The sequence below is a fragment of the Theobroma cacao genome, chromosome 2 (genome assembly GCF_053813885.1).
Source record: "Theobroma cacao isolate CCN51 chromosome 2, ASM5381388v1, whole genome shotgun sequence".
Taxonomy (NCBI): Eukaryota; Viridiplantae; Streptophyta; class Magnoliopsida; order Malvales; family Malvaceae; genus Theobroma; species Theobroma cacao.
The window spans coordinates 849,650-872,815 of NC_142640.1; the positions used below are offsets into that span (position 1 = coordinate 849,650).

The 23,166-nt window shown below is 38.5% G+C and overlaps 2 protein-coding genes, 1 long non-coding RNA gene and 1 pseudogene across 6 annotated transcripts; 1 reads left to right on the forward strand and 3 right to left on the reverse strand.

Moving 5' to 3' along the window:
- Nucleotides 1-198: 198 nt before the first annotated feature.
- On the reverse strand, nt 199-3,067 carry LOC18607099 (disease resistance protein At4g27190-like; annotated as a pseudogene).
- A 7,631-nt stretch (nt 3,068-10,698) lies between these two features.
- LOC108660832 (uncharacterized) lies at nt 10,699-12,257 on the reverse strand. 2 transcript variants are annotated; one of them, XR_016024858.1, is made up of 3 exons: nt 12,181-12,257; nt 11,868-11,989; nt 10,699-11,280 (listed from the first exon to the last, which is right to left on the reverse strand). It is a non-coding gene; the product is annotated as an uncharacterized LOC108660832 (long non-coding RNA). The 2 variants fall into 2 exon arrangements; XR_016024857.1 differs by lacking the exon at nt 12,181-12,257 and having other exon boundaries at nt 11,868-12,135.
- Nucleotides 12,258-12,540: 283 nt separating this feature from the next.
- LOC18607103 (uncharacterized) lies at nt 12,541-18,863 on the forward strand. Of its 2 annotated transcripts, XM_018115421.2 has the most exons (7): nt 12,541-13,441; nt 13,613-13,909; nt 13,984-14,127; nt 14,230-14,358; nt 14,623-14,788; nt 14,908-18,221; nt 18,503-18,863. In XM_018115421.2, exons 2-6 carry the CDS (start codon nt 13,617-13,619, stop codon nt 18,181-18,183), a joined length of 4,008 nt encoding a protein of 1,335 aa, XP_017970910.2. In that variant the 5' UTR covers nt 12,541-13,441; nt 13,613-13,616; the 3' UTR covers nt 18,184-18,221; nt 18,503-18,863. The 2 variants fall into 2 exon arrangements, with proteins under 2 accessions (XP_017970910.2, XP_017970908.2); XM_018115419.2 differs by having other exon boundaries at nt 14,908-18,863.
- A 213-nt stretch (nt 18,864-19,076) lies between these two features.
- LOC18607102 (disease resistance protein At4g27190-like) lies at nt 19,077-22,987 on the reverse strand. 2 transcript variants are annotated; one of them, XM_088804117.1, is made up of 3 exons: nt 22,758-22,987; nt 22,562-22,661; nt 19,077-22,126 (listed from the first exon to the last, which is right to left on the reverse strand). In XM_088804117.1, the coding sequence occupies exon 3, from the start codon at nt 22,105-22,107 to the stop codon at nt 19,180-19,182; it is 2,928 nt and encodes a 975-aa protein (XP_088660243.1). In that variant the 5' UTR covers nt 22,108-22,126; nt 22,562-22,661; nt 22,758-22,987; the 3' UTR covers nt 19,077-19,179. The 2 variants fall into 2 exon arrangements, with proteins under 2 accessions (XP_088660243.1, XP_017970911.1); XM_018115422.2 differs by lacking the exon at nt 22,562-22,661 and having other exon boundaries at nt 22,711-22,987.
- Between the last annotated feature and the right edge of the window lie 179 nt (nt 22,988-23,166).

The following is a 23,166-nucleotide window of genomic DNA, read 5'->3' on the forward strand; positions in this document are numbered from 1 at the left end:
AGCAACAAATTTCAGGCATATGTTCAAAGTTTTTCTTTATGCTACACTGAAAGGTAACTAGTACGAGGAATTTCCAAATCCAACGGCTTCTAACATTTCAAGTCTACAACACCCATTCAATCAAAGCAGTGCAAATCCTATGTTGTTCTTAATTGTTGTAATTATAGCTGTACAAATTAGAATAACCAAAAGCAACATTCACCTTAGGCTGCAAAAGGATTGAATATGGTCTCTAACCTCACTGTTTCGCCACTGCAATGCTTCCCACCATATTTGTTCTCCCTCTATTATCTTCAGCTTGGTCGAAATGTCTTCGTTGAAAGGTAACGATTTCAACTCGTGACATCCAAATATCTTAAGGACCTTTAAATACGGCCATGCCAATGGCTGTCCTGCGCATATAGTTCTTAATTTCGGCAAGTCAATTAGTTCCAATATCTCTAGGCTCGGAAGCTCATATGAAAATGGTTCAACGCCCCAACAGTTCTCAATCAATTCTTCTACCTCGAAACAGCTTTCAATTGCCAATTTCTTGAGTTTGGAGACCTGTTGAATCACTCCATTAGACAGTATCTTTCTCAACATTGGGCAACTCTTCACCACAATGGTATGTAGCTTTGACAAGCTTTTGCCTGCAATAGGGCCTTCAAAAACACTCTTCAGACAGAGCAAACTCCTTAAATGTAACTGTTCCAGAATTGGTAGAATGTCTATAACTCCTACCTTGTTGCCATCTAAAATAGTTGTCATTTCATTGCATCTTTCAATCAGACAACCACGAACATGGTTCAGGCTGGCAACATTCACGAAGTCTTATAGACATTTGATGTTGTTATGACTGACCAATTCCAATGCATCAGTTTTAGGAAGGACATCACGAATTGTAGAATCATCATTGCCAGGATAGCAGTATCTCATATATCGATTTACTTTGTACTCAAAGTAGTCAAGAATTGGAGGATTGTTCTTGTTTTCACAGCCAACAAAAAACCAAAATGAAGTTAATTGTTTGTGATCCCTATATGATCGCTTGTTTTCCATTAACATTTTGAGGATCTCTGGTTGTGGAAAGCATATTCTGAGAGTAGTTAAATTCTCCAAGGAAGCCACTTCCCGAATGACTCTTGCAACATCAACGCACCAATGGCCATAGGAGGTCACATCAATCATCAGTTCCTCCAATCTTAGAAGCCTTGAAATCACATTGTCAACAATTTCCACATCACGACAGTCTTCTGTATTGCTGCATTTATGGTATGACATCCGCAAACACCTCAAATAAACTAATTTTCCAATAAGTGGAGGTATGAATATTATCTTGCAGCCTCGAATGTCAAGCACCTCAAGAAAACGAAGTTCTGCTACTTGGGTAGGCAACTTTGTTATGCTGGGGCAATCATTTAAGAAAAGAGCCTTAAGTCTAGTCAATGTTGATACAGATAATGGCAGTGATGCTATTCCTGTCCTGTACAAGTCCAAAACTATAAGCTTCTGCACGTTCTGGAAAAATGATAGTGGAATAGTAGCTAAATTAGGATTTCTTTATAGTAATAGAGACAAAAGTTCCTCACAGTTTGGACTTTCTGGTAACTCAAGCAGTTTTCCTTCAATCATAGAGATCCTTTTTGCCTGCTGCCAATCTGTCGCATTTTGAGGATAAGGTGAATGTTCACCTTTTAAAGCAATGAATTTGCAATCAGGCTCTTGTGAGGAAATGTATAAGGCAACTTATCGGACACTGTTGTTCACTTGAACATAGATCATTCTCTCACCTTTCTCTAGCAATGACACATTGACTAGATGCCCCAATATGTCATATCCTTCATCTCGTGCATCTCGAAATCTTCTCCTGTCATCAATAGTCCCAAGGAATCCTTCAGCCGCCCCAACACTCCACTAAATGATCAACATATATCTTGCTACCAGCTGGATATAATGCACCATACAGAAAGCATTTCTTTTTCTTCTCATCCTTCAGCTCATGATAACAAAACTTAAGGAATGCATGCATGTTTGTTAAGCCTTGAATCTCAATTTCTGGCCATTTTTCAAGTTCTCTCAATCCATTCCTCCATTCAGAATCACTTTCCTTCAGTTTGAAGGAACTTGCCACTGTTCTGATCACAAGTGGGAGTCGATCACACTCTTCGGCTACTAGCCGAGCAACTGGTTCAACATCAGGGAGATCTATTTTTTCAGCTGCTGTCTGTTGAAACATCCTCCATGCCTCATCTGGAGATAATCGGTCCACTTTGACCATTCTTTCTGTCATTGAGGAACAAACATGACGGAATTCAGTAGTCAATACCACTTTGCTACCATTACCATTATCTGGGATTCCAATCTGCTGCAAATCAATGGAATCCATGACCTCATCTAGAAGCAGCAAATACTTCTTATCCTTCATATGTTCTGATATGATCCTCGCAAGGTCACCAGAGCATGTAGCACTTTCCATCTTAAGTTTAAGTCGCTGTGCAATTTTCAGTTGCAGTTTCTCCTCATTCATCTCCCTTGAAACATTTACCCAAATGACTATATCAAACATTTTGGCAACTTCTTCGTGGTTATTCAAGTTCTTCATTATTGCTGTTTTCCCAACTCCCACTGTGCCAAAAATTCCAATTCCTTTTAGTTTATCACTTCTTAGCAACTCTAGTGTTTCTTGCAAAGGTCTTTGAAGGGTAGGAAATCCTTCAAGGTCTGGTGCATTCAACCTTACAATGGCTTCTGGAGGCTTATCTACTAGAAATCCTCCTTGAAAATCTCCCTCTTCCACAAGTCTCTCAACTTCCTGGCGCAAAGTAATGGCCTTGCCACTGTAATCTGATCGGCGCATCAAATGTGAAGATCGTTCCTTATCATACTCAGCTCGTAATCTTTCCACTTTTTCAAGAGTCTTCACAACGCTGCTGAGCTACGTTTGATAGCATCTGGTGGTTGTTTTTGTTCTATTTTGTTCCACTATCCTCTCATTGTCGTCCCTTTTTGCCTGGAGCTTTTCTGCTGCAGTTATCATCATGTCAAAATTATTATCCATATTGTACGATAAACCACGCTTCCCCATAAAATTGTTGTGTTTTGATGGATATATGAGAAGTATGAAAGCACAGCAAGTGAAAAAGAGTTTTCTGGAGTAACAGAAGCTTAATGTTTTTGATATGCATTAACTTAGTTTTTAATACATAGCAAAGCTTAACTAGTAAGCTTAGATCAGTATAAGGCACAAGAATACATGCTAATCATTGCATAAGTCTTTCACTAGATGCATAGCTATCATAATAAGATAGGAATCTAGCTGTCTTAATACAAAATGATCACATATGATCCTAAGGTTAATAGCATGCACTGATGTGGTTTTCAATGCAAGTCCTATTTCAACAAAAATAGTTCCATGCTTCCTTTGCCAATTCGATTGTGACTTCCAGCCCATCGTTAGCCATTATAACTTCTACGCTGCAACTGGCATTCCAAATTGCAAAAAAAAAAAAAAAAAAGGATCAGGTGTCTACTCTGCTCATATTTATATACTTTAGAGGGTAACTCAAATTCCTGAAGTGGTCAGGCTAAGATAATTTGCAGCCAAAGTACTCTTGTTTCTTTATAGCAAAATTCTTCTTTTATGTCTTTATTCTTCCTAAACCCCAAACAATGTCAGTTACTATCTTCTTTAACCTCTTCCGAGTTCAATTCAAAGCTTCATGTATAACCCTGAAATCTTACCAAGAAAACAGAAGTAAAGAAATCTCTCTCCAGATTTATTCCAACCCTCAGAATCCAATTATATTTCTTCCAATATAAGAAAAAGATATATCAAATTTCTTACCTTTTATTTGCGGTCGAAGACAAAGAAACTTCCACGACATGCCCAGCAGTTCCTGGTAGCTTTTTCTACACCTCGGCTGTATCTCTTCCATGCACTGAAATTCCAACTGGAAAACAAGAACACAAACGTGATAATGGCTACCTGATGAGATATACAATTAGAAATTGACTATGTTCATTTGAATTCAGAGTTTTAAAGTACTTTTACTAAAGAGAAAGATCGAGCTAAGGTTCAAAAATTAAAAAAAAAAACAATCAATCAACTTGGATTGAGGTGATTAAAGATTCTCTTAACATTCGGGATGTTCCATCTTCCCTACTAGATGGTGACAGCCCCATTTTCTCTTTGTGGTAAGCTTCAACTAGTAGTTGCCTTGGTAACTCTATTTCTAAGAAAATATAAATATAATTTCTACTTTTGTTTCTTCAATAATTTAAAAAGTTGAAAATCATAACTTTGTGAGTCTCGCGTCCCCTTGTCTGCTTCCCATTGATTAAGGAAAACCCTTAGGCTTAACGCCGATGGTTCAACTACCTGCTCCTGTCGAAATCCTTGGGACCCCTTCAAGTCTGGGACAGGTGACAAGGTGACAGCTGGGAGATGGAGAGAAAACAGTGCATACCAGCCTTCTCACATGAAGTTTGAAAGCTTTGAACAAGCCTGCTGGAGTGGTGGAGGCCGTGGCAGAGAGGCTGAGTATGAGATGAGAAAAACAGGGGAGTTGCTGCTCAGCATTTAATAGGTTGGTCTAAGCTTGTTTCGCACAAGACTTCTCTCCCGCTGATACAGATACATATGCAAGCCAGGTACTCGAATTCCTTACACTAAGCAATTTGTTTGCATGATTTTTTTTTTATTAAAAAAAATAGCCCATAAACCAAGTTGATCCTTGTGGAAGCACTTCAAGAATAAAATTTTGAATGCACTAAGTCGACGTTAGAGAATGTGCCTTTAAGGTTGTCTGGGCAAGATTGTATCATTAATGCATGCTCATCATCTTACCTTGCGTATTATTATTATTATTATTATTTGATAGCTAATTCTCGACTCTTAGTTCATATTGCTACATGCTTTCAGCTTCGAATTCATTAATTTTCCATCCTCAGATAACAATGTCCCGCTGCTTTTGTCTTGTATTCAATCACATTTGGTGGACGACACCTCATCTCCCATTGTCTAGACTTTATGGTACTACATCTTACGTCTTTCTCTTTCTCTCTTTTTTTCTTTTTTCGATAGAGAAATGGAGAGCTGGGAACATAAGAATCTTAGAAATTAGCTAATACGAGGAATGAAGCTAGCAAGGAAGCTTCAAGCGTATCTCAAAGCTTCCAAAGAAGCTTGTGAATTACAGAAACAGATTCTATCCTCCCAAGGAAAGGCATTTTCAATTATTAACTGCAGCACCTCCTCCACGGCAGCCAAGCCAAAGTACATAGCTCACAGCTCGCCTACTCGTAAGGGAAGTTGCCGGAGTGAGGACTCTGACCATGATTTCAAGGAGCAGTAGTATGGAAGGCACACTTGCAATATAGCCTCAGATGTGATGCCTTCAAGACTACCCAAAATACTAGCTGTACAGAACCTACTCTTTATCATTTTCTGTTTAGATTAGGGTCTTTTTTATAGATAGATTAAAGTAATTTACATACTGATATTATAGTGAAATAAGTATTTTTCATGTATATTTGCAGCCTTCGGATACTGTAGGTGATGTAGATGGATATGATAAACAGGATTCAAAATCTAGTCTTCAGTCAAGCGTAAACAATCCTGTTGATCAAACTTGCATTTCATCAACCGAGGTGACGAGTGAGCTTCCAAATTCAGAGCTCAACCAGAATGAGTTCCCAAACCCATCATATACGTCACCTCTAACAATCCTTTATGAGTATCAAGTGAGGAAGAACTGCAAGGTGCTGAACAGGAAGAAGGATGTGCTACTCCTACTTTCATGTTATCCTATGATTATGATTGACAAATTTGACTCAAAGAAATGGATTACAGATGTATGGCATTCATGAGAGATGCAAAATCAACAGAAAAGATTTTATACGGTGAAGAGGTAGCGGAAGATTGGCCATTAATAATGAGGCTACATGAACTTTCTGTACGCTTGCAGAAGCTGCTCGATGTTCCCTTGACGAATAATATTGAGCGAGTTTTACCAGGGGACATAGTTGAGAATCTATATAGGCCAACAGAAGCTGATTTAAGACCCTTGTTGGAGGTGGAACAGAATATAATTGCCGGAAAGACATCAAAATCTAGAGGTTCACCAAGTCACAGTGAAGGGGCAGCAATGGAAACTGAAAATGAATTGCAGCCAATGCCTGCAAGATGTAAAACTCAGGTAGAAGATACTGAGTTGTCAACCAAAGAAACACTGTCTGTACCCGAAGAAATATTGGATTTGGCCGTTGATTTAGCTATTCATTAGATCTTAAGATGTATAAACAGAGGAGATATCAGGTGTATTACAATCAGTGGAAGAAATAAAAAAAGGGTGTTAGAAGCAATAAAGCAACACTGAGAAATAGGTTCCACGTTTGGATATATCATTGTTTTCACTGTGTCAGATAATCAAAATGGGGCAAAGGTTCACGGTGTCTTTCACCTGCAGAAGGGGTTTTGGCTAGGTGGATGCTCTGATGCTGTTGGCCTTACACCTGAATATTCTGACCACTTGTGCTCCCTAGGAAACTTATTGCTTACGGAAGATGATTATGATGAGAACATGAACCTGGATCACTTTACACTCCCATTTTTGATAACTGGTTGACCATAAACATAGTGATTCAAGGTTCATAATCTTTACTTCTAAAATGGCAGTAGACATGGAGATTAGAATGGAGGATCATTTGTTTTCGTGGAAATTGTTTCATAGGATTGTGGGTGAAGTTTCGCTTTCCCCTAGTATCCAACAGATGGCAGCATGTATGGTGAAAGAGTGCCGTGGCAATCTACTTGCCATCCTTCTAATGGCCAGTTCCTTGAAGAAAGTTACTGACGATGTCAAATTGTGGGAACTTGCTGTTCAAAGATTGACCATGCTACCTCCATCTCGATAGAAGATATAGAAAATGTGGTTAACGCATTAACATTCGTTTGGGATCATATGAACAAGAAAACAAGACATTGCATTGAGTTTTATATACTGTATCACAAGGGAAAGAAAATCAACAGATTCGAACTAATACAATGTTGGGTCAAGGAAAATGTGGTTGGTACCTATGATGAAGGAGACCGCATTCTCCAAAGTCTTATTGATATATTCCTGCTTAATTATTTTGTGGTGTTAAATTGTGTCGAACTGCAAGGAGAGATCTATGACGTATTAGTGAACCTAGTTATTCCCCAATCCCAAATGCATCCATTATGTCTTATGAAAGGAGGGTTGAGATTGATTAAACCACCAAAAGAAGAGTTATGGTGGGATGCCAAAGAGATCCATTTGATGGATAATAAATTATCTGACCTACCAGAATCTCCAACGTGCCCCTCACTATTTAAACTGTACCTTCAGAAGAACTTGGATCTGATGGCTATCCCATCTTGTTTCTTCAAGCACATGCCTCTCCTTGAAATTCTAGACTTATCACACACCAGTATCAAATCTTTGCCAGAGTCGCTTTCTAGTTTGGTTAAACTTCGAGAATTCCTTTTGAAAGGCTGTGAACTCTTCACACAACTCCCTAGTCATGTTGGAGAACTGAAGAATCTTGAGAAGCTTGACCTTGATGGAACTCAGATTATAGATCTCCCAGCAGAGATTGGACATCTTTCCAAATTAAAAATTTTGAGGGTCTCATTCTATGGATATATGAACTGCAGCAAAACAATGTTGCGGCGAGATACAATAATTCCCCATGGAACAATATCAGGTTTTTTTGAATTAACTGAATTAAGCATTGAAGTTGATCCGGACGATGAACGCTGGCATGCAACTGTGAAAGCTATTATTGAGGAAGCTTGCAACCTGAAAACTTTAAGACAGCTTAATTTGTACTTGCCAAACATCGAAATATTGTGGAAATGCAGAACACGTAGCACATCATTGCTCCATTACCCCTTGCCACGTTTCAGATTTACTGTCGGTTATCACAAACAACAGGTTGTATCTCGAGTACCAGAAGAAGTTGAAGCTCACTTCGATAAGGGTGACAAATGCTTGAAGTTTGTCAAAGGCAAGGATATCCCAGCTGAAATGAGAATGGCACTCAACCACAGCACAGCTTTTTTCCTGGAAGGTCATGCTACCGCTACTAGTTTGTCTGATTTTGGAATTGAAAATTCAAGGCAGTTAAAATTTTGTTTACTGACAGAATGTAATGAAGTGCAAACCATAATTGATTGTGCAGAGTTTCCTGAAGAACAAACTGATGCACTTGGAAATCTACAAGACTTGAATATATATTACATGAAGAATTTGAGGAGCATTTGGAGGGGAACTGTTCATAAGAACTGGTTAGCTAGCCTGAAGTTCCTTGCACTTCATAAATGCCCCAGATTGAGTACCATTTTTACACCAGATCGGATTGCTAATCTTGCCAGTTCAGAAGAGGTTATCGTTGAACACCGCCCTCAACTGACTAGTCTAGCGAGCCTAATAGGTCGTGCGTCTTGTAACTCAGCACCACAACCAAATTGTTTTCTTCCAAGCTTGAAAAGAATATCACTGCTTTACGTACGAAAACTTATTAGCATCTCTAGTGGTTTGCACATTGCTCCAAAACTGGAAAAAGTAGGATTCTACAATTGCCTGAAGCTTAAGAGTCTTTCTACGATGGAAATGTCAAGTGAAAATTTGAAGGTGATCAAAGGAGAAAGACACTGGTGGGAAGCATTGGAGTGGAAGAACTCGGAGTGGGGGAACCGGCTAGATTATCTGCATAGTATCTTTTCCCCACTTATTAAGGAGAGAGAAGTGAAGGCGCAATTGAGAGAAGAGAGAATTATGCTCCATGCTTCAACTTAAACAAGGAGAGAGATGTAAGAGCACTGGGCAACCGCAAGGTAATTTTCTTTTGAATTAAGAGGGTGTCCTTTTATTTGTCATCCAAGTTGTACTAGTAAATAAGCAGATAATGGGGTTAAAAATGGAAGATGAACAATTCACGAAGTGCTAACATCTGATTCCCCTCACCCCCACAAAAAAAAAAAAACATCAACAAAAACAATAAGAAGAACCATTGGGCACTTCTGTTCTTATGTTTTTTTGTCAGATTTCTCGATGGTTTTCAGACTATACTTCCCACTGTTCATGATTTAAGTGATTGGTCTTGGACAAACTGTATTTCCAAGAGCCCAGGAGCTAAATGTGGAACTATGACTGGAACAGGTTGTATGATTGTGTCTCAGTATGCTTTGTTTATGTTCGTTTGTGATGTCTGGAACAGGTTGGTTCTGGTTGATGGTTTGCTTTAATGATGGCTGTTGAGGGCATGATAGGAGTCTTTGCTTCTGGAATTCTGTGTGTACAGTCTGGCATGGGATTGGCTCTGTTATTTTTGGTTAGGGCCAGTTTTGTTTTCTGTCTTTGTAGTCTCTAAGCTATGGGAATTTTGTGAAAGATGCTTGCAGAAGTGTACATAGGGGACAGGATAAGGCCTGTGAGAGGATTTTGGTATGTTATACTCGAGTGGAAGTGTAACAGGTCAAAATCTTGTACCTATCAGAAGGTGAACAATGGTTCCCTCTTTTTCCAATGAATTCATGACTTATCAAAAAGAAAATGTGGAAGAAAATCAGATAATTTAGAGGGGAGCTCAAATTCATGAAGTGGTCAGGCAAAGATAATTTGCAGCCAAAGTACTCCCGTTTCTTTATAGCAATATTAAAATATTTACTTGAACCAAAAAATGAAAATCGGATGCAAGTTGAACACCGGCAATAGTTAAAACCCCAAGTAAGGTCAGTGCTAATACCCTCTTCCGAGGAGAGCTCAAGGCTTCATGTATAAACCTGAAACCTTACCAGGAAAACAGATCCAGATATATTCCAACCCTCACAATCCAATTATATTTGTTCCAACATTAGAAAAAAGATATATCGAATTTCATACCTTTTATTTGCTGTCGGTCGACTGTTGCTAGCTGAAAACAATAACAGTCTTGCCTATGCAATATGTAAATATGCTCAAATTGATTGTAAATTACTAGCAAATAACTCGTGTAAGTGTACACGGTCGTGACAAGTAGTAAGTAATGAGTAGGATGTCGAATCTCGAAGAGTTGGTATAATGATTGCTGTTAATTACCAAAATTGACACAAGCTAACCTTATCCAAAGAATTAATTTTGAACTAAGATTAAATAGAAAATGTAAAATAATTAACTAGAATCTACTTTAAGTGATGCAATTAATAAATGAAAATGGTATCAATGGTCTATTAATCTAGGATTATGGTGTCCTCTATTACTTCAATTAGAATTGACCTTGGTTAGTTATTTAATCTTAATGGAATTTGATATTAGTCTAGGATCTTAAGTTATGTGTAATCCTCTATCAAGGTATTGCACACTTGCCTAATCTATTTGCCTCCTTATATGTTTATAAGAAACAAATAATTTAAGCTCTTTAAGTTAAAGAAGTCCTTAATAACTAAGTGTGGCAATTAGTTGTGTTTCCACCCTAACTACACATCAAAGCACCAACATTCATTTTTAATGTTTTGAACACACTCTACTCAAGCCTAAGTCCAATTTAGATTAACTTTTTCAAGTTTCATCCAAATACTCAAACTCAATTAATTGGTGATCAATCAATTAAATGAACAAAAGATTTCAACTTGAATAAACATCAAGATTTGCATTAAGAATAAACAATCAACCAACCAATATCCCAACTAATTAATAAAGTGAACCATAATCCTAGGTAAATGGGTTTTGCTCAACATTTCAAATAAATAGAGTACACGATACAGCAGAAAGAGCATAATTTTACAAAATGAGAGAGAGAGAAAGCTTCAAATCTAGAGAGAGAGAGCAAAACAGTCTGTTGCAGCTTTAGAATCTCCTCCCCTTTTAATCTTCCTTATTTTCCCGTTTTGTTGCAGCTCCTCTTGCCAAAAATGTCTCCTCCCCAATCTCCTCTTTTTCTGTGCCAAAGGATCTATTTATAGTCCCCTCATTCACCCTTTACCTAGGTTTTCGAGACAGAATATTCCCCTTTCTGAAGCTTTCTCGCTGTAGTGAGTTTGGATTCTCGCTGCAGCAAGCTTAGCTGACCTGGCATCTGCAAAGCTCGCATTTCTCGCTGTAACGAGTTTGGATTCTCGTTGCAACGAGAATCTTTCTGCTTCCTTATGTTCTGTTCTCGCTGCAACGAGAAACTCTCTGTCTGGACAATTTGTTGCTGCAGCCTTGAGCCCTTTGCCACCATGCTCTCCTCCTTTGAGCCACCAAATGCAGGGTTGATGAGGTCCATTCTTCAGCTTTACTTTCTACCACCATTCTTTCAAAAAATCAAAACGAGATTAAAAATAGCATAAAAGGGATTTTTGACAAAACAGATAGAGTTCAAATTGACTAAATGACACTAGACACAGTAAAAACTTGACTCCTACTAAAAAGTATGAAAATTTGCTAAGAACTATGCTAAAAATTAAAAGAATAAGTATAATTCATGCTCCCAAAATTGTATGATAACTCTATGTAATCGACTTCAAGTCATGAAAAGTGTTTCATGCTACAATCTGTGGGTCGAAGACAAGGAAACTTCCACCATGTCCAAGCAGTTCCTAGTAGCTTATTTTCTTCATCCCGGCTGGTAAACATCCTCCATGCACTGAAATTCCAACTGGGTAAAAAAGCATTTTTATTGATTTTACTTGAGAGTTTCAAACTAGTTGAACGAAAGAAGAAAAATCTAGCTAAGGTTCAAAGAGAAAAAGACACAATCAATCAACTTTGATTGAAACGACAAGTACAAAAAATACTTGTCCTTGTACTGTCCCGAAACATTCTCTAAAGCACCCGACAAAGATTTATGTTTCAAACTATATTTTGATGAGTTGTGTAATCTACTAAGAGAAAACGTACATATGTCTACTCGCCGATGAGTGACCGTTGACTCAGGAGATGCAAGAGATTTTTTGGCTCTGATCTGGGAAATCCAGCAAACGACATCCGAAGCAAACTTCGTGAGTTATGAAGATCTAAACCTGGAATTACATGATGCAAGTCAACATTTCTGTAAACTCTAGAAGTAAAGATGTTGCTTAATTATTAGCAATATTTTAAACATATTTCTTTATCGAATTACCAGTAGAAGTAAAAGAAAAAGAAGCATGCTAGATTTGGAAGGGACTTAGTGTGAAAAGGAGGAATGAAAATTTTGCTTTAGAAAAAGCACCTAGCCAAGAACTTTGCTTTGAATGTCAATAAAATCCACTAAATGAATCTCATGACCCAAACTTTTCACACATCTTTAGAAGTAGTTAGATTATAAATACAAATGTGTATCCAATCTTGCTATATAGAATGGAAAAACGTGTCGTTCACGTATTATTAGAATGTGATAACTAGTCAATAATTGTGTACTTTAATGGATCTCTACCTCACTCCCCTTTCCCACATGTACCCCTAAAGAATAACATAACATGATCATTGAGCTGGACCCCAATGATTGGCACACCCCCTTAGGAGTTTTGAACACCTGGTAGATTAAAAGTAAAATGAAAACAAAGAAAACAGTGCATATAGTGCAAAAGATATCATGGAGCAGATCTTGCGAAGCAAGTAACAGTTTAGCCACGGTAAGCAGGATGAGAGCCTTTTTGTTGCGCTGACTTTTGTGTGAATAGGGATAGGGAGAGTTTTTGACTTCTGTGCAGATCCTGTTATGAGCTGGTTAGGGCGATTTAGCACTGTTAATCTCAACTGTGTCTAACAGGGCTAAATCTTCCTTGTAGGCTCCTCAGAGGGGAACGTTTGCTTTCCTCTGTTTTATTAATACCCATTGAATATTCAAAAAAAAAAAAAGGTCTCACTTTGAAATTCATTCAGCTCTAAGTTGCTAGGTTTGGAAAAGAGCTACATTCTGAGACCGGGTAACGATATGGCAGACAGCCTAGCCAAGGATGGGGTGGGAAGAGTAGGTGATCTGTTACGTATTTATCCTTAATGATGCTGCTTTATATGCTGTGAGCTGGCAGGTTCTTTTTTCTGCTCCTTTTGCTTTTATCTCTATGATGTTGAGGAATTTGAAGCTCCTGGTGAGTTTCCTTCCATGTGTTCTGTAAAGGTGCTGTTTTTGCTCTTGTGATCCTAGGCTAGAAATCAGATTTATGCCAGTAAGGAAGGGAAACGGAAAGTCTGTTGTTTCCACTACTTACTGGTATTCGACCTGAGATATTTGGATTCTTGATACTTTATAGGAAAGCTTCTTTCGTATAGAGCTCTTTGTAATGGCCGTTTTTTGCAAGCCAGCTCGGCATCTGACCATAACACAAAGCCAGAGCCTTTTGTAAGTTCAGGGATTCCCTGCTTGATCAATGAAACTACTCATTACTTATTCAAAAGACAAAAGTCTCACTTTGAAGTTTGAAAGCTTCTAACAAGCCTGTTGTAAGGTGGAGTCCGTGGCAGATAGGCTGAGGACAAACTTTTTCCTGGTAATTCTTTCATTTTCCAACCCTTAGTTCATATTGCTACATGCTTTCCAGCTTCAAATTCATTAATTATCTGTCCTCAGATACCAATGTCGCTGCTGGTTTTTGGCTTGTATTCAATCACACTTGCCGGACCAAAAACCTTTATTTATTATTATTAGTTTTTTTCCATAGAGAAATGGAGAGCTTGGTACAGAAGAATCTTAGAAAGGAACTAAAACGAGGAATGGAGCTAGCAAGGAAGCTCCAACTGCATCTCAAAGCTTCAAAAGAAGCTCGTGAACTACACCGACAGATTCTATCTTCACAAGGAAAGGCACTTTCAATGCTTAACCGCAGGACCTTCTCTATGACCAAGCCACATTCCATAGCTCACAGCCCGTCTGCTCACAATGGAAGTCCCCATAGTGACGGCTTTGATCTTGATTTCCAGCAGCAAGAGTTCAAAGTCAAGGATGCCTCCATGAAAAGGTACACAATAGACGTATGGGAAATTTATGATGTACATAAAATGGAAAACTAAACCAATTGATGCTTTACTGCAGTGAGACAGCCGAATCAAAGTCAACAATAGTTGCATCGGAAGTGTCTAAATCCCCATCTTTTCTTTGTGGAAGCGTCCAGAGTAAGGACTCTGACTACGATTTCAAGGACAGAGAACTCAAAGTCAATGAGGTGTCCACCAAAAGGTATACATAAGGGCATATGAGCAATTTATAATGATACAAGGCCAACTAATCCACAAAAGAGAAAAAGACTTTACATTGAACAAAACAATTTTCATGTTGCAGGAAGACAATGTCGAGCTGGACAGAATTGGTCCCATCGGATACGGACCTAGGGCTAGGGGAACCCCTTCCTGATGGTTACAATTGGAGGAAACATGGACAGACAGATATTGTTGGAGCAAGATATCCAAGGTAGGGAAACTTTCCTCTTTTAGTCCATGTTATTATCATTATGAGCATTGCTGACTGCATGGTAGTGCAGTACCCTGATGCCTAACCAATGGCACGATTTAATTGAATCTATGTTCTTCTCGATTTAATATAGAACAACTGGGCTTAGACATTTGTGGATATTTGATAATAACTCCCATTTGCACCCCAAAGACATGTCATGTAATGATTTTCTAGATTCACCGAGCTATAAACATGAAATAACCTCTCTTTTCTTTCTTACAGAACGTACTACAGGTGCGCACATCTACTTACTGTAGGCTGTTTGGCTACAAAGCAAGTCCAAAGAGTAGATGAAAATCCAATGATCTTCAGTGTTACTTACTCTGGAAAGCACACTTGCAATCTGGCCTCCGATGTGATGCCTCCAAGACCACCCCAAATACTAGCTGTACAGAACCTACTCTTTTGTCATTTTCCATTTAGATTAGGGTCTTTTTTATAGACAGATTAAATTAATTTGGATACCGATATTCAAGTGAAATAAGTATTTTTCACCTATATTTGCAGCATACGGATACTGCATGTGGCGTAGATGGAAATGACAAACAAGATTCAAAATCTAATCTTCAGTCAAGTGTATACAATCCTCACGATCAAACTTGCATTTCATCAACAGAGCTGATGAGTGAGCTTCCAACTTTTGGCCTCAACCTGAATGTGTTTCCCGAGGAATCATCTGAGTCATATCCAGTGTGGAAAGACTTTCATGGATATCAAGTGAGAAAGAACTGGAAGTTGCTGAACAGGAAGAAGGATGTGCTACTTCTACTTTCATCTTATCCTATGATTATGATTGACAAATTTGACTCAGAGAAATGGATTACCGATGTACTGGCAATCATGAGAGATGCAAAATCAACAGAAAAGATGTTATTTGGTGAAAAGGTAGCGGAATATTGGGACGTAATAATGAGGCTACATGACCTTTCAGGAAGCTTGCAAAAGTTGCTGAATGTTCCCTTGATGAATGATATCGAGGGAGTTTTACCAGGAGACATAGTCGAGAACCTTTATAGGCCTGCAGATGCTGATTCAAGACCCCTGTTGGAAGTGGAAAAAATTATAATTAGTGGAAAGACATCAAAATCTAGAGGTTCACCAAGTCACAGTGAAGGGGCAGCAATAGAAGCTGAAAATGAATTGCAGCCAATGCCTGCAAGATGTAAAATTCAAATAGAAGAGACTGAGTTGTCAGCCAAAGAAACTGTACCAGAAGAAATATTTGACTCTGCAGTTGATTTAGCTGTTTGTCAGATCTTAAAATGTATAAGCAGAGGAGATATCAGGTGCATTACAATCAGTGGAAGAGATAAGAAAAGGGTGATAGAAGCAATAAAGCACCACCAAAATATAGGTTCCAAGTTTGGATATATCATTGAATTTACTGTGGCTGAACATCAAATTGTGGCAAAGGTTCATGGGGTCTTTCACTTACAGAAGGGTTTCTGTCTAGGTAAATACTCTGATTCTGTTGAATATTCTGACAACTTGTGCTCCCCAGGAATCTTGTTGCTAATGGAGGATGATTATAATAAGAACATGAACCTCGATCACTCTACACTCCCATTTTCGATAAACATTAACAAGCTGCTTGACCAGATACATAGTGATTCAAGGTTCATAATCTTTACTTCTAAAATAGCAGCAGACATGGAGATCAGAATGGAGGATCATTTGTTGTCGTGGAAATTGTTTTTTAGGATTGTGGGTGAAGGTTTCCTTTCTCCTAGTATCCAACAGATAGCAGCATGTATGGTGAAAGAGTGCCGTGGCAATCTACTTGCCATCATTCTAATGGCCAGGTCCTTGAAGAAAGTTACTGATGATGTCCAATTGTGGGAACTTGCTGCTCAAAGATTGACCATGCTACCTCCATCTCAGATAGAAGATATAGATAATGTCCTGGTTAACACATTAACATTCATTTGGGAACGTATGAACAATAAAACAAGACATTGCATTAAGCTTTTTACAAGGTATCCCGAGGGACTGGCAATCCACAGAAGCTCAGTAATACAACGTTGGATCTGGGATTCTCTGGTTGATACCTATGATGAAGGAACCCATATTCTCCAAAGTCTTGTTGATGCATTCTTGCTTAATATTGTGGAGTTAAATTGTGTCCAACTGCGAAGAGAGATCTATGATGTATTAGTAAAGCTACTAATTCCCCAAATGCATCCATTATATCTTATGCAAGGCGGGTTGAGATTGATTAAACCACCAAAAGAAGAGGAATGGGATGCCAAAGAGATCCATTTGATGGATAATAAATTATATGACCTACCAGAATCTCCAAAGTGCCCCTCACTATTTGCATTGTACCTTCAGAAGAACTTGGATCTGATGGCTGTCCCTTCTTGTTTCTTCACGCACATGCCTCTGCTTCAAATCCTAGACTTATCACATACCAGTATCAAATCTTTGCCAGAGTCACTTTCTAGTTTGGTTAAACTTCGAGAACTCCTTTTGAAAGGCTGTGAACTCTTCATACAACTCCCTAGCCATGTTGGAAAACTGAAGAATCTTGAGAAGCTGGACCTTGATGAAACTCAGATTATAGATCTCCCGGTAGAAATAGGACATCTTTCAAAATTAAAAATTTTGAGGGTCTCATTCTACGGATACGTGAACTGCAGCAAAACATGGTCGCAGAGAGATACTATAATTCACCCTGGAATTATATCGGGTCTCTCTGAACTAATTGAATTAAGCATTGATGTTGATCCAGATGATGAACGTTGGAATGCAACTGTGAAAGCTGTTATTGAGGAAGCTTGCAACCTGAAAACTTTAAGACAGCTTAATTTGTACCTGCCAAGCATTGAAATTTTGTGGAAACGCAGAACAGGTAGCACATCATTGCTCCGTTACCCCTTGCCACGTTTCAGATTTACTGTTGGTAATCACAAACAGCTGGTCATATCTCGAGTACCAGAAGAAGTTGAAGCTCACTTCAACAATGGTGACAAATGCTTGAAGTTTATCAACGGCAAGGATATTCCTAATGAAATGAGAACGGTACTCAACCACAGCACAGCTTTTTTCCTGGAAGGTCATGCTACCGCGAAGAGTTTGTCAGATTTTGGAATTAAGAATACCAGGCGGCTAAAATTTTGCTTATTGACAGAATGTAATGAAGTCCAAACCATCATTGATTGTGCAGAGTTTTCTGAAGAACAAACTGATGCGCTTGGAAATCTACAAGACTTGAATATATATTACATGAAGAATTTGGAGAGCATTTGGAAGGGGCCTGTTCATAAGAACTGCCTAGCTAGGCTGAAGTTCCTTGCACTTCATAAATGCCCCAGATTGAGTACCATTTTCTCACCAGATTTGGTTGCTAATCTTGCCAATTTAGAAGAGCTCATCGTTGAACACTGCCCTCAACTGACCAGTCTTGTGAGCCTAATAGGTCATGCGTCCAGTAACTCAGCACCACAACCAAATTGCTTTCTTCCAAGCTTGAAGAGAATATCACTGCTTTACGTGCCAAATCTTGTTAGCATTTCTAGTGGTTTGCGTATTGCACCAGAACTGGAAAAAATAGGCTTTTACAATTGCCCGAAGCTTAAGAGTCTTTCTACGATGGAAATGTCAAGTGACCATTTGAAGGGGATCAAAGGAGAAAGTCGCTGGTGGGAAGCATTGGAGTGGAAGAACTCAGAGTGGGGGAACCGGCTGGATTATCTGCATAGTATCTTTTCCCCACTTCTTAAGGAGAGAGATGTGAAGGCTCAATTGGTGGAAGAGGGAATTATGCACCATGCTTCAACTTGAACAAGGAGAGAGATGTAAGGGCACTGGGGAATAGCCAGGTGATTTCTTTTGAATTAAGAGAGTGTCCTCTATATGTCATGCAAGTAGTACTAGTAAATAAACAGATAATGGGCTTAAAAATGGAGGATGAACAATTCACGAAGAGCTAATGTCTGATTCCCCCAACCCTCCCCAAAAGAAAAAATCAACAAAAACAATAAGAAGAACCACTGGGCACTTTTGTCCTTTTGTTTTTTGTCAGAGTTCTCTATGTTTTACAGACTATAGTTCCCATTGTCCATGATTAAGTGATTGGTCCTGGACAAAACTGTATTTCCAGGAGTCCAGAAGCTAAATGTGGAACCATGACAATTTACTGCCTAAGGACATGCTGAAGGTCAAAGCCTCACCAACATGGGTTATGGTTTATTTTCTCTGATTGGGCATCTGCAGGCGTAGCTTGCTGGGAGTGCATAAACCTTTTCTTCCTGATATAAAACCTTTTATTGGATTTAGAGAGATACATTTCCAACATGGATATCATCACGGTAGGGGTTCAATGCCAGAACATTTGGAGGTATTTCAAAAATAAGTTGTTTGCTATAATCCTAGTCAAGTTTTATTCTGATTATGTCGAAATTGTGTTTTTAGTAAATACCTACAACTGCAGCAGCAGTTGGAAATAAAGAGCTTTTGCATTATTTTGTTTTCTCTTGGAATCTCTGTTCTTTGATTGAAAACTGAAAATCAATGAAGATTTTGAACCAATACATTTATTAAATATCTGGCATATTGACATATCCTGGAGCTAAAGCTGCAAGTAAAAATTTTTCTTGGACCTAGAGTTAAAGCAGTGCAAATTTCAGGCATATGTTCAAAGTTTTTCTTTGTGCGATAGTAAAAAGTAACTAGTATGAGGAATCTATAACACCCATTCAATCAAAGTAGTGCAAATCTTATGGTGTTCCTAACTGTTGTAATTACAGCAGTGCAAACAAGAATGACCAAAAGAAGCATTCACCTTAGGCTGCAAAAGGATTGAAGGTGGTCTCTAACCTCACTGTTTCGCCATTGCAATGCTTCCCACCATATTTGTTCTCCCTCGATTAACTTTAGCTCAGTCGCGTTGTCTTTGTTGAAAGGTAACAATTTCAACTCATGACATTCAGATATCTTAAGCACCTTTAAATATGGCCATGCCAATGGCTCTCCTGCACATATAGTTCTTAATTTCGGCAAGTCAACTAGTTCCAATATCTCTAGACTTGGAAGCTCATATGAAAATGGTTCAATGCCCCAACAGTTCTCAATCAATTCTTCTACCTTGGAACAGCTTTCAATTGCCAGTTTCTTGAGTTTTGAGAGTTGTTGAATCACTCCATTAGACAATATCTTTGTCAACATTGGGCAACTCTTCACTACAATAGTATGTAGCTTTGACAAGCTTTTGCCTGCAATAGGACCTTCAAAAACACTCTTCAGACAGAGCAAACTCCTTAAATGTAACTGTTCCAGAATTGGTAGAATATCTATAACTCCTACATTGTTTCCATCTAAAATAGTTTCCATTTCATTGCATCTTTCAATTAGACAACCACGAACATGGTTCAAACTGGTAACATGCATGAAGTCTGATAAACATTTGATGTTCTTGTGGCCAATCAATTCCAATGCATCAGTTTTAGGAAGGACATCACGAATTGTGGAATCATTGTTGCCAGGATAGCAGTATCTCATATATCGATTTACTTTGTACTCAAAACATTCAAGAATTGGAGGATTGCTCTTGTTTTGACAGCCAACAAAAAACCAAAATGAAGTTAATTGTTTGTGATCCCTCCATGATGGCTTGTTTTCCATTAACATTCTGAGGATCTCTGGTTGTGGAAAGCATATTCTGAGAGTAGTTAAATTCTCTAAGGAAGCCACCTCTCTTATGACTCTTGCAACGTCGATGCGCCAATGGCCATAGGAGGTCACATCAATCATCAGTTCCTCCAATCTTTGAAGTCTTGAAATCACCTTGTAATCAATTTCCATATCGCAACAGTCTTCTGTATTGCTGCATTTATGGTATGACATCCGCAAGCACCTCAGGTGAACTAATTTTCCAATAAGAGGAGGTATGAATATTATCTTGCAGCCTCGAATGTCAAGCACCTCAAGAAAACAAAGTTCTGCAACTTGGGGAGGCAACTTTGTTATGTTGGGGCAATCGTTTAAGAAGAGTGCCTTAAGTCTAATCAACTTTGATACAGATGATGGCAGTGATGCAATTCCTGTTTGGCACAAGTCCAAAACTAGGAGCTTCTGCATGTTTTTAAAAAATGATGATGGAATTGTGGCCAAATCAGGGTTTCTTTGCAGCAATAGAGAAAAAAGCTTGTTGCAGTTTGGACTTTCTGGCAAGTTATGCAGCTTTCCTTCAATCATGGAGATTCTTTTTGCCTGCTGCCAATCTTTCACACTTTGGGTATAAGGTGAAGTTTCACCTTTTTGAGCAATAAATTTGCAATCAGGGTCTTGTGAGGAAATGTACAGGGCAACTTGTCTTACACTGTTGTTCAGTTGAACATAAACCATTCTTTCACCTTTCTCTAGCAATGACACATTGGTTAGATGTCCCAATATGTCATATCCTTCATCCCGTGCATCTCGAAGCCTCCTCCTGTCGTCAATATTGCCAAGAAGTCCTTCAGCCACCCAACACTCTACTAAATAATCTGTATATATCTTGCTATCAGCTGGATATAATGCACCATACAGAAAGCATTTCTTTTTCTTCTCATCCTTCAGCTCATCATAACAGAACTTGAGAAATGCATGCATGTTTGTTAAGCCTGGGATCTCAATTTCAGGCCATTTTTCAAGTTCTCTCAATCCATTCCTCCATTCAGAATCACTGTCCTTCAATTTGAAGGAACTTGCCACTGTTCTGATCACAAGCGGGAGTCGATCACACTCCTCAGTCACCATCCTGGCAATTGGTTCAACATCAGGAAGATCAATTTTCTCAGCTGCTATCTGTTGAAACATCCTCCATGCCTCAGCCGAAGATAATCTATCCACTTTAACCATTCTTTCTGTCATTATATAGCAGACATGACGGAATTCAGTAGTCAATACTACTTTGCTACCATTACCATTATCTGGGATTCCAATCTGCTGCAAATCAATGGAGTCCAAGACCTCATCTAGAAGCAGCAAAAACCTCTTATCATTTAGCTCTTCTGAGATGATCCTTGCAACTTCACCAGCGCATGTAGCACCTTCCCGACTCAGTTTAAGTCGCTGTGCAATGTCCAATTGCAATTTCTCCTCGTTTCTCTCCCTTGACACATTGACCCATATGACTACATCAAACATTTTGGCAACTTCTTCATGGTTATTCAAGTTCTTCATGATTGTTGATTTTCCAACTCCTACAGTGCCAAAAATGCTGATCCTCTTTACTTTATCATTCGTTAGCAACTGTAGTATTTCTTCTAATGACCGCTGAAGTGTAGGAAACCCTTTGATGTCTGGTGCATTCAGCTTCACAATGGCTGCCGGAGGTTTATCTACCAAAAAACCTCCTTGGAAATCTCCCTCTTCCACAAGTCTCTGAACTTCCTGGCATATATTCATGACCTTGCCACTATAATCCGATCTGCGGATCAAATGTGAGGATCTTTCTCTGTTATATTCAGCTCGTAAGCTTTCAACTTTTTCAAGAATCTTCATAACGCTGCTAAGCCACATGTTGTAGCAGCAGGTAGTAGTTTTCGTTCTATTTTGCTGGACGGTCCTCTCATTGTCATCCCTTTTGGCCTGGAGCCTTTCTGCAGCAACTATCATCATGTCGAAGTTACTATCCACATTGTTAGATAAACTACGCTTCCCCACTAAATAATTCCAAACTTCTTTTGCCAATTCGATCGCGACTTCCAGCCCGTCGTTAGCCATGTGAGAATCTACCCTGCATCTGGCATCTCAAATTATTAGATGCAAGTTCAACAGTTGGAATAATCCAAAAAAGGACAGTCACTGTGTTTCTTCAATTTCTTTTCTATTGCAATCTTCAGTTATAATTCCTTAAAGAAATTTGCACAACTCAACTCATCTCCCATAATTTTGGCCATCTGAAATACCTTTCTTAACATATCATTTAATCAGTAAGCTATCTGGGATACCTCTATAACTAAGAATAGTTAGAAGTTTAAGCTCAGTTTCAGATTTTGTTTGCATCATGGACCATACATCTTTAGAAAATGAATACAAGAATGTGCAAAGCTTATAACAGAACTGAGAAAGCTAGGACTGGAAATCAACCAAATCAATCTTCAGAACATTGAAAATGAACAAGAAGGAAAAAGAATAGGAGCTAAAAATTCAACAAAACAGAAAAATTATGACTAACCCAGATAATATTTATCCAGATATTGTAAATTCGGCAGCAATTAGATATTCCAAATCAGTAGATCACAGATAAATGCCAGTAGGGTTCTGGAACCTGGAGACTAGAAAGTTTTTTGATTAAGTGAGTGAATTGATCAAAGAAAAACTTACATGTTTGAAGACACAAGCTGTGAATTAAGTTAGTCTTGCTGCTAAACCTGACAGATTATGTCTGTTGACTCGACAGAAGCAAGAGATTTGGCTTTGATATGAGAATACTACAGATGAAGTCTGTCAGAAACTGGGAGAAACCCAAGACTTTGTAGCTTATGAAAATGCAAAAACTGGTATTACACGGCTTGGAAAATGCAACCATAGATAGACTTTCCTTGAGACGACCTGACATCAATTAGTCAACTTTTCTGTAGTCATTGGAGAAAAAGATGTGCGTAGATAGCCGAGTTTTGTTGACCAAAACAAATTGGGCAAGAAATTCTTATTCCGCTGTTTTTCTTTCATATATATCCCAATGACAGAATCAAGATTATTAGATTCTTATGCTTATAGATAGATGTTATTCGATATGTTCCACAGCGGTTGGAATTAAAGAGATTTTGTAATCTCTTT